Source organism: Protomyctophum bolini, assembly GCF_963924005.1.
Source record: "Protomyctophum bolini genome assembly, chromosome: 12".
Taxonomy (NCBI): Eukaryota; Metazoa; Chordata; class Actinopteri; order Myctophiformes; family Myctophidae; genus Protomyctophum; species Protomyctophum bolini.
The window spans coordinates 43,050,024-43,061,684 of record NC_137873.1 but is presented as its reverse complement, the minus strand read 5'-3'; the positions used below and the strand labels follow the sequence as shown (position 1 = coordinate 43,061,684).

The window sequence follows — 11,661 nt, the reverse complement described above, 5'->3', positions numbered from 1 at the left end:
AGAACGGGTCATAGGTGATTTGTGTCCCTTTCAATGCATTGATGGCATTCTAAAACGTCTGTTTTTTTTTTATGTAAAGTCACAGTGTAATCATCCTTCCAGGCTATGGGATTAATGTCCCGCTACCAAATAGCCAATGCAATTCGCTGATGCAAGCCAACGGACGTATGAGTAGTAACACCAGCATACTGTATAACAGTACGTCGTAAACGTCTCAGCGTTCAACAAAAAAACCCCAAACTATAAGAGCCTTCATGTCCACGTCATCTACTGTGCGCTCATTCAACCCAAATCACAGAGAATGATGGAGAGAGAGGCTGAAAACAATGAATGTGTGAAAGGCTCCTCAAGGTCCCTATGACGAACCTAGTCACCAGAGGTGATCGTGTGGCCTTTGCCGCCCGGGCACCTACATTATGGAATGCTCTACCGGTGCATGTACAGTAAGGTTAGCACCATCTGTGCCTTTTAAAAACTCACCTTTACACAGAATGTGTTTTACCCTTTCTTTAGGGGATCGTACATATTCAAACTGCTGCTATTTGTCTTCTTTTCCTTTTGTGTTTCTCGTTTTCAAAATGTTCTTGATTGTGACTTGCTATATGTTTTTTTTTTAACTTTGTACTGTACAGCACTTTGGAACCCTGTTTTGAAAGGTGTTATATAAATAAAGTTCATTATCATTATCATTAATATGAAGACAATAGAGAAGACTTCCTCTCATGAAAGACTCCCAGAGGAGTGAGTATGCTTTGGAGCCATAATATGATATGATGGCCCATTTGGAGCCATAATATGATATGATGGCCCATTTGGAGCCATAATATGATATGGTGGCCCATTTGGAGCCATATGATATGATGGCCCATTTGGAGCCATAATATGATATGGTGGCCCATTTGGAGCCATAATATGATATGATGGCCCATTTGGAGCCATAATATGATATGGTGGCCCATTTGGAGCCATATGATATGATGGCCCATTTGGAGCCATAATATGATATGGTGGCCCATTTGGAGCCATATGATATGATGGCCCATTTGGAGCCATAATATGATATGGTGGCCCATTTGGAGCCATATGATATGATGGCCCATTTGGAGCCATAATATGATATGGTGGCCCATTTGGAGCCATATGATATGATGGCCCATTTGGAGCCATAATATGATATGGTGGCCCATTTGGAGCCATATGATATGATGGCCCATTTGGAGCCATATATGATATGATGGCCCATTTGGAGCCATATATGATATGATGGCCCATTTGGTCAGCAGCCTATGTCCCGTTTCTGTAGCGTGAAGCACAGCTTGATGCACTATAGTGCCCCCCCCCTGCTAGTTGAAACATAGTGGAAGGAATACTCAACTGAAGTGCAGATAATGAGAAATGTCCTCTCGAGTACGGTACGCCACTAAACATGCTTGGTTACTGTCCAGCACTGCCTGTAGCATGTATACAGTATATAATGTTGTCCAGCCCTGAGAGGCTGACTCATCTCTCTCTCTCTATCGGTGTCCACTGATATGAGCAGGCGGCGGGCCTCCACGTATCGTCACACCACCACCACCACCACCGAGGGATTCCCCCGAATACACACGGTGCACACCAGACAAAATGATCATGTCTCCTCCCTTCTCCTCCGCTCCCTCGTATGGATCGAGTACAAAACACTGATGCTGGCCTACAACAAAGCAACCAAAGGTATTAGTGTGGTACGAGGCGGCACACACAAAACAAACGAAAGCTCCCGTAGGACTTTTGTACTAAAATAGTTCTCTGTCTGTCTGCGTGCGTTTGGGTGTGCGCGTGTGTACGGTTGTAATGCACATAACTCGAGAAGACCGACTTGCCCACTGACTTCATATTCCACACACACGCGTTCCAGTCAGTCAATTTGACCTCTTCAGACCCCGGCAGATACAGAGATCTCCATGTGGGACACAGACAGTCTAGACGGGTGCTATGACAAGTAGACAACGGGTATAATTAGGTTCCCGAGTTGCATCGTTCCTCAAGTAGGCCAGTAGCCGCCCGTAGCCGACAGGCACGTACCGTACAGGTCTAGTCTTATAAATGGCATAACATAATGGTTGTGTAAATGGTTGCATTTATAATAGAAGCACCAGCCTTTTGTTGGAAAGAGCTCTTTTTGTGTGTTCAGTAAAGATGGAGATGTTGCTAAGCAGCCGGGCAGAAACAGCCATATAGAAGCCAGAGCTGTACAGTGATGGGTCCAATCTGTCTGGCACAGGATCAGACACGTAGAACTTAACCCATTCTGAACGGGAACCCATTTTGTTGTTAACATTATGTTATGCTTTAGCTATTGAAAAATAGCAGATCTACAAGCTCATAGCGCGCCACCGAGTGGCGCGCTACGAGCTTGTAGGTCTGCTATTTTTGAAAAATCGAAGAACGACTGACATTTTTAGAATCTGATCTCAGGTCAGAATGGGTTAATCAGACCAGTGTGTGTCCAGTGGAAACCTCGTATGAATCTGATCTCAGGTCAGAATGGGTTAAGTACGATAATTTATTCTTTTGTTGTTTTTATTTTTACTAAAGGCAGCCTGGATGACATGTTACAGTACGTCCGTTCTATTAGACGGACTACAACTGGTTTTCATAGGTGCACAAGCACACGCAGGCACGAAACGTCATAAAGCAACCAAATATCGTCTCTGTCGGGTGGAAACTTCGGGAAATGTCCAAAACTGTTACTTTTCAGGATTAAAATTCAAAAATAGCAAAAATCGACAAAGCTCGGAGAACGCGTCATTTCGCGCCACGCTTCGAGTTTGTTAGATCTGCTACTTTGGGGTTGTTTTGTGTGACGCTGTGGTGTGATCAAGACGGAGCGTTAATTTACTAAAATAAAAAAATACACAAAAAGTTAAGGAGGTTTCTGCCCGACAGCAACGATAATATGCTACGTTCGGTTGAGCGTGCATGTACAACTCAAAACAGTACAGTATGTATCAACATATGCACAATGCATGCAATGTGCAGTGCACGTGAGACGCGCGCGCGCGCACACACACACACACACACACACACACACACACACACACACACACACACACACACACACACACACACACATTCCTAAAGTGTGAGCAGCTGGTCGGGGGGAGTAAAAAGTGAGTCCAGTATATTCTGTAGGAGTGTCTGGCATCCTGTCGGTGCTCCAGCTGTGTTCTGTCTCTCACACTCTGTCTCACACACTCACACACTGAAGAGCCACCGAGTGGAAACACAGTTGGGCGTCTGACTGCAGAGCACACAGACCTCACACCAGGCCCCCGATAACATCACCAACACACAACAACAACACCCAGTGATGGGGGAAAAAGTACAACTTATTTTTATATAATAGTAAGTAGCCTTGCCGAGCCATGAGGCCCACAGGGCAGGAGCCTATCTCCTGTTTCTGTAGCGTGAGGCAGCTTGATGTACAAGTACACCCCCTGGACATGACGCTAGTATGTCGCAGGGACCCCCAATCCAACCCTTGATGCTGAGTGTCAAGCAGGGAGGCATTGGGTCCCATTTTTAGAGTCTTTGGTATGACCCGGCCGGGGATCGAACACCGACCTCCCAGTCTCAGGGCGGACACTATAACCACAAGGCCACTGAGCTGAAAGCCTGGCAATAACAATTTACTTTTAATGTACGATTTTTCAAAAATAGCAGACCTACAAGCTTGTAGATCTGCTATTTTTCAATAGCTAAAGTATAACATGATGCTTAGTTAAAACACCAAAAGGTGTTCCCGGACACGAAAGTATTGGCACCAACAACAAGTACCAAAAGGTAGTACTACTACACGACCGAAGCGTTGTTAGGAGGTAGAGCAGGTCGTCCAATGATCCGTGGGTCAGAATCCCGGCGCCTCCTCCTGTCCACATGTGGAAGTGTCCTCGGGGCAATAAGACACTGAACCCTACATTGCCTCCAGTGAGTCGGTCGGGGCTAGCTTGCCGACATTGGTGTGCGAGTGTGGGGAAGTGAGGACGCTGGCGTCGACTGTTCGCCGCTTCAGCTCCCAATATATGAATGTATATGAACCATTGTAAAGCGCTTTGAGCACTTGTAAAAGCGCTATAAATCATTACAGCACTCACGTCTGGAGATGTGATCAGCAACAGCACCGTGTGGGGCGGCTCACTGACTATAACACGAGACCGATATCAGAAGAGTGCACACGATAGGTCAACAGCTGTTATGGTTACATGACCATGAGATACAGTATGTCATGGTACTACTGTACGTTCATAACCATCATCTCTCCTAGTTTATACTAGACCAGACATGGGTTTGACTAGAGCCTGCTGAGCCTTCGGAGAGTACTAGTCCACCGATTAGCGATTACTGATACACGTTGACCGATATTCTGTTAAAAAGTGCTAAATCAATTGTAATAACCAACATGTTCTGAGCTTATATAGGCATATATATATATCTGCAATTATTATTTTATGTTTGATATGTTGGGAAAATTGAAAATGGTGAAAAATCGTGACACATCGGCTGCATAATTTGCCGATACTCATGTTGTCAACACCTTCCGACAATGACCAAACGAGACACCCGTAATTGCTCCTGTGCCTGCGTGTGTGTGTGTGTGTGTGTGTGTGTGTGTGTGCGTGTGTGTGTGCGTGTGTGCGTGCGTGCGTGCGTGCGTGTGTGTGTGTGTGTGTATCGCACACTGTAAAGCTCTTTGGCTGAAGGAGCTATAGAAAGACCAGACCATTTTCCTCATCTGAATCACATTCACAAATCATCGGTGACGGTATGTAGAAGTGTTCCACAGAGGGCAGCACAAGAGTATACGCAAATCACAGCATGGTATTTAACCCATTCTGACCTGAGATCAGATTCATACGAGGTTTCCACTGGACACACACTGGTCTGATTAACCCATTCTGACCTGAGATCAGATTCTAAAAAATGTCAGTCGTTCTTCGATTTTTCAAAAATAGCAGACCTACAAGCTCGTAGCGCGCCACTCGGTGGCGCGCTATGAGCTTGTAGATCTGCTATTTTTCAATAGCTAAAGCATAACATGATGCTATAACACCAAAATGGGTTCCCGTTCAGAATGGGTTAAACGTCACTTCAGTTAAAGACATTTACCACCGTGGCTGCCAAATCAACCAGCGCTGTCCACCATTGTTATGATCTCGCATACTCCGTCCATTACATAACATACAAAACAAGTATATTATAACACATTTAGACCTGAGACCAGATTCTACAACATGTCTTCTAGATCCTGACAGTTGAAAAAAACGTATGTTTCCATGTAAATGATTCTCAAACTATTTCATGTTAAGGAACCCAACAATTATATGTAATTGGCCGCTGCCCCCCCCCCCCAATCTCAAAATATGTTGTTCCAGGGACCCCCCCCCCCCCCCCCCCCCCAAGAAGCAAAGATGATGAGTTAAAAACGTTCACTGTGAAAGAAAATATGTTCAAAGATTTGCGCCATATTTTCACGATATTTCAAAAATAGCAGATCTACAAGTCGATCTACGAGCTTGTATAATATGTGCTATAGATCTGCTATTGTTCAACAGCTTAATACCTGTCAGAGCATGAATCAATTACAAGGTAATGTGTGTGGTTTTTGTAGGAAACATCTGCCAGCTCCAGTCAAAAACAATGACCCCATTCTGGACAGGAACCCCTTTTGGTGTTTCAAGCATTATATTATACTTTAGCTATTGAAAAATAGCAGATCTACAAGCTCATAGTGCGGCACAGAGTGCCACGCTACGAGCTTGTAAGTCTGCTATTTTTGAAAAATCTTGAAAGTGTGCTCTTTCAGAGCGAACGTTTGAACTAAAATCTTTGCTTCTGAGAGGTCCCTGCTGGAACAACATATTTCCAGATGGGGGGTCGGCGGCCAATTACGTATGACTTTTGGGGTCCTTGGCATGAAATATTGAGCACCACTACTGATACAGAAACATGAGGTTTTTCAGAAAATTGTCATCATTTAGAAGATTTATTTGTAAATTTCGACGTCAGGCCTAAAGTGGTTAAACGCTAAAGAGACACAGTGTTGCGTTCCCTTCCTAAATTGGTTAAAGAAAAGCAAACGCAGAGAATAATTTGCGACGCTGATTTACGGACCATCTTATTGTAAATCTATGGACGCTATCTTCTGATTTACTGGCCATCTTATTGTAAATCTAGGGACGCCATCTTCCTTGGATGACATCCACTTGTGTCTACATGCTTTGGAGTTCATCCACACCTCTCCTTTCACCTCTTATCCTCTATATTTTCTAATTCTCTTTTTTCCTCGTCTGTCCTCCACAGACTACCTTTGCACCGGTTGGTTCCCAATGGGAACCGGATCAGTTCTGGTTGGTTCTTAGTCCTTAGACGTATAATATTACATAGTTTATAGCAGGGGTGTGCAACTTTGCCCTCACTCCCTAGGGCCATATATTATTGTCGTAGCAAAAATAGCTGATCTACAAGCTCAAAATCTGCTATTTTTGCTACTGTATATTTGAATTGAAATCCTGAATAACGTTTTGATATTTTTTTATTTGAATCCTGAAAAGTAACCTTTTCATTGAATTTCAAATGCATTTAGTTATAGTTATGTTAACTTTATGAACTGTTAATATAACTACATTGGACACAAAAAGATAATAATATTCTAATACTAGTCACTAAGTAATTAAAGCGGGTCATGTTTGCATGTTTGGAATTGTAACAGCTGCAATCAATACTATATCAGTGTTCTGATATTAACCTGAGGGCCACATTAAGTGAAGGTGGGGGCCGCATGTGGCCCCCGGGGCGCCAGTTGCCCACCCCTGGTTTATAGGATCAATACAAGTAAATATACTCGTTTACTTTCCACCACTGGTCCTAGCCTCCTTTATAACAGTCTCCTCCATACTCGTCATTTGCTTCTGTCTGTTTCCTCTCTCTCCGCCAACAGATGTGGCATCCAGATAAGCCGCCCATTTTGTAAGAGCAGCAGCCCGTCTCTCTCTTCCCCCCCTAAGGCTACGTGTGACTGAGGACCATAACGCAGCCACAGTCCCGCCCGCTGCAACCGCCCAGCCCAGCTAATAAAAATCCCATTCGATCCGCTCGACCTCTAACCCATTCTGACCTGAGATCAGATTCATACGAGGTTTCCACCGGACACACACTGGTCTGATTAACCCCATTCTGACCTGAGATCAGATTCTAAAAAAATGTCAGTCGTTCTTCGATTTTTCAAAAATAGCAGACCTACAAGCTCGTAGCGCGCCACTCGGTGGCGCGCTATGAGCTTGTAGATCTGCTATTTTTAAATAGCTAAAGCATAACATGATGCTGAACACCATAATGGGTTCCCGGTCTGAATGGGCTAAGCTCGCCATACAGCGACATTCGACACGACGCAGGACGGTTCTCTGCCTCTGCCTCGTCAACCGAGAAGAAGGTGGACAATTGGGAATAATGTGGTATGTCAATTGCATTGTAAGGGCAAAGACATCATTATAACAGAGAAAGAGAAGAAAAGACACTTCACATGCACTGGGAGACGGCAGAAGCCTTAACCCATTCTGAACGGGAACCCATTTTGGTGTTAGCATCATGTTATGCTTTAGCTATTGAAAAATAGCAGATCTACAAGCTCATAGCGCGCCACCGAGTGGCGCGCTACGAGCTTGTAGGTCTGCTATTTTTGAAAAATCGAAGAGTGACTGACATTTTTAGAATCTGATCTCAGGTCAGAATGGCTTAAACAGACCAGTGTGTGTCCAGTGGAAACCTGGTATGAATCTGATCTCAGGTCAGAATGGGTTAAGGTTGGGGAGGCGAGCTTGTGACTGGATGGTGCAAGAGAGAGTCACGCTGCACGAGGGAAGATAAATTAATGTCCCTCTCTTGCCTCGTTCGTTCACTCGATCGAGCAAGGCACTTTGCTCTAGTCCCAATTAGATCTAGTGGAGGACACCAGGGGGGTACAGTTACAACAGCTGTCGTGCACTGGCCATATATGGAGCGTGTCTTGAGTGTACAGGGTGTGACGAAGTCAGATCAACATATTATGGAATGCCAGAACAGGTCAGAACTTCATATGTGGAGATTCTAAGGGTGGCAGCGGGGGCAGTGTCTTGAGTGTACAGGGCCTTAATATTCGGGCCTGTTGAGAACTCTAGTTTTCGCCGGCTGCCAGGTGCGGCTGCTCAAATGACTTTGGGGCGGGCCCGTCTAGAGTTTAAATGGACCGGTATCAGTCAAAAGTGAAAGGAAAAAAAGGCTTTTGAGTGACAAAAAACATCCCAAGTATGGGGATTTTCAGTGACGGAAAAACGCACAATTCCATAGTTAACTGCAACCTTCGGTCACAATAAATATTATACCAGCCAGCGATCAGGTACTACTGCTGCAGAAGTTAAGCCTCAGCTAAAAAAAAAAGCAACAACTAACCAACTATGTCTACAGTGTTAGTCGTGAGTTCATTGTTTTTGACTGGAGCTGGCAGATGTTTCCTACAAAAACCACACACATGATTACCTTGTAATTGAATGATTCATGCTCTGAACGGTGCAGCACAAATGACTAAATCACACTGTTTACTAAGAACTTAGTACTGTTTATTTTCCCAAAATACTGTAGTGTGTTGGCGGTGGGTGTGGGCGGAGTTTCCAGCTTGCCCGGCCTAAGGGAATGGGTTTATGAGAATGGAAGCTACGGTATATGCATTTGGGTTAGTAAGCTCCCTTGGGGCCACAGCGCTGCTGTGAGCGCGCGTGCATGCGTGTGTGTGTGCGTGCGTGTGTGTTCTGTTGCTAATAAGCATCATTATCCTGTAGCCATACACAGGGACTGCTAGAAACAATGTAAGCTTATTTATTCTCTGGCTAGGTTATTGTGTCACTACTAAAACAGGTGCAGGAAGTGCAACAGGATTCAAGATGGCAGCTATATGGAATAAAGATAGACAAAAGGCACGGACGGAACCCACTGGATCCCGCCGTGCTGCGGCGTCATCAGAACGCCATCATCTCCCACGTCTCGACATCATCGCATCGATGGCGGCAGCCGGAAACAGCAGACAGCGCCACTGGAGGTGCACTGAAACAGATGTGCTTGGATGAGGCAAATCATCCAAGCACATCTGTTTGCTGGGAGGCCTGCTGGCCTGCTGGCCTCCCAGCTTAACCCATTTTGGGGCGGGAACCCCTTTTGGTGTTAGCACTATGTTATGCTTTAGCTATTGAAAAATAGCAGATCTACAAGCTCATAGCGCGCCACCGAGTGGCGCGCTATGAGCTTGTAGAAATCGAAGAGCGACTGACATAGAAGACATTTTTAGAATCTGATCTCAGGTCAGAATGGAAAACTGTCAGGATGTAGAAGACATTTTTAGAATCTGATCTCAGGTCTAAATGGCTTAAAGCGGAAGAGACGGCAGTCCGAGTTGCCCTGCAGATCCTCACTGTCCTCAAGAGAAAAACTATTTCAAAGGGCCAACGATAAGAGTGACACGTCGCCATTGTGGCCGTATACGGTGCCCCGAGACAAGCTCGTCAGTGGCTGAAGGAAAGAGTGAGAAGAAGTGACAACACAGCGGATCTCCGCCACAAGCACCATTACACACACAAATATGAACTACAAAAGGTACTTCCACCTTCGAATCTATGACAAGGTACGGGACCCCCGACCCCAGACTTATGGGGCTCCTTGAAATGAAGGTTTTAGAGCCACTGATCCACGTTATTGGCATTTCTAAAACAGTCAACTGAGGGGGAAAAAAAAGGTATGATGACTCATAGCATACTTGAGTCAGTACGTGAGTCAACCGAATAGGTGTGACTCATACTATACTTGACATTAGTGCTGAACTTAATATAAAAAAAACAAAAACAAATCAGGCTTATTGTGTCAGAAAGGAAGTGCTCAGACCTCTATCTCCATTGTATAGGACCTGTTTACACTAGGACTTCATGTCACACACATGAAACTTCATACTGTACGTCCCAAACTGGTACTTTTCCGGATATTTCCGGGAAAATAGCAAAAGTAGCAGATCTACAAGCTCAAAATGCGTGGCTTCATGCCGCGTTTCGAGCTTGTTAAAATAACACACACTGTCTTGGTTTGAACGGGCTACATTTTAAAATGTACTAATGTGAATCCTAGTATGAGAGCCTCCGTCTCTCGAGGTGTTGAACCCGTGGTTGGACCGGCTGACGCGCTGATGTTAGACTGTACTGTTCGCTCCAATGATAAATACAGGCCGCTCTTCGTGCTTTTGAGTATTTATTATTTGCTTCACCTGTTCACAATCAGTACAGCATCTGCGATCAAAATAAGCAATAATCAGAATAGACAACACGAAACAAACATTTCGGACCAAACAAACATTTCGCTGTCACCCAGTGTTGTCAAATGACGTACCTGCGGTCAAAAACCTTTGCCCTTCCGGGTCAATCCTCCCTACCAGTTCCAGAAACCCAGACGCTTATAACGCCAACAGCGCCACCCCATGGTCCCAATATATTTGGACAATTCCACTCATTTGGCCGTTACACCTAGTATGTAATATCCATATTGAAGAGGGAACGATGCTATAGTGTCTCTCCACACAACAGTGTGCTGATGAAATGGGGCCTCTGGGCAGCTGAACAAGCAGTTCTGTGGTCAGCCTGGCTGTGTGTGTTAGTGTTCCAAAGAGGTCAGTAAAAGACATGAAAGCTGACGTGGGAATTGTTACATTTGATGATGCCGACATCAATGTAGCATACTGTGACTAGCATACATTACTTCCTCCAAATAGTTTCATAACAATGTCTGACATGGAGTGGACTCACTCCACTCACACGATCAATGTTAATTCATTTATTCTCAGAGTGTACAAATGGAACCAAATGGACCCTAACGGTACCCTAACGGGGTACATTTTCGATGACGTCCCACATCTATCTCCGTCCTGAGCGCTGGGCGTTACTAATTGACCGTCCTGTGCGCTCAGGGTGTTAACAGTTAACACACAAGAGGAAAAAAAGATGGCACCTTTATGACATGTCGGTACTACTACAAAAACATAGACAGACTGCCCATAATAGCTGAGACAGAACAGTGTTCCAAAGCCAACGTTTTTGCATTCGTCTTTTGCAATCCACACGCACGCACACACGCACGCATGCACGTGCAGGCACACACACACACACACACACACACGTAGGCACATGCATCTCGTACTCACCAGGGGCAGAAGAAGGATCACAGCCAGGAGATATCCTCTCATTGTCTCTGAGGTGAATCAGTCCCAGAAAAGGAGACCCACGGGGTGGCGTTTGTGTAGTGTTTGTGTGTGTGCGCATGCGTGCGTGCCGTGCACACACACAAACACTGTGTGTTCTCACAGGGACGGTCCGCGAGCAGCTCTCCCCGTGTCTTCAACGTACTTCAGCATCCAGGGTTCTGAAAAGACACACAAAAAACAAACATCAGCCCTGTGCTGTAGTAGCGCACGCACACACACACGCACGCACGCACGCACGCACGCACACACACCGGTTCTCTCTCTCTCTCTGTTTTTCCGTTCATGTTTTCTGTTGACTATTAAATGCTCGTCAGAATGTGCTCGTACCGCATGTGTATCCATTTGGGGGGAGAAAC

At 45.1% G+C, this 11,661-nt stretch overlaps 1 protein-coding gene across 1 annotated transcript in view; it reads right to left on the bottom strand.

Moving 5' to 3' along the window:
- adcyap1r1a (adenylate cyclase activating polypeptide 1a (pituitary) receptor type I) overlaps window positions 1-11,385 on the bottom strand; it is a gene marked incomplete at its 3' end in the record, with an annotated part of 52,989 nt that extends 41,604 nt beyond the window's left edge. Inside the window, exon 1 of the mRNA XM_080777608.1 lies at window positions 11,246-11,385. Within this exon, the coding sequence (XP_080633734.1) occupies window positions 11,246-11,287 (42 nt within the window). The 5' untranslated portion in view covers window positions 11,288-11,385. The remainder of the gene's footprint in view (window positions 1-11,245) is intronic.
- Between the last annotated feature and the right edge of the window lie 276 nt (window positions 11,386-11,661).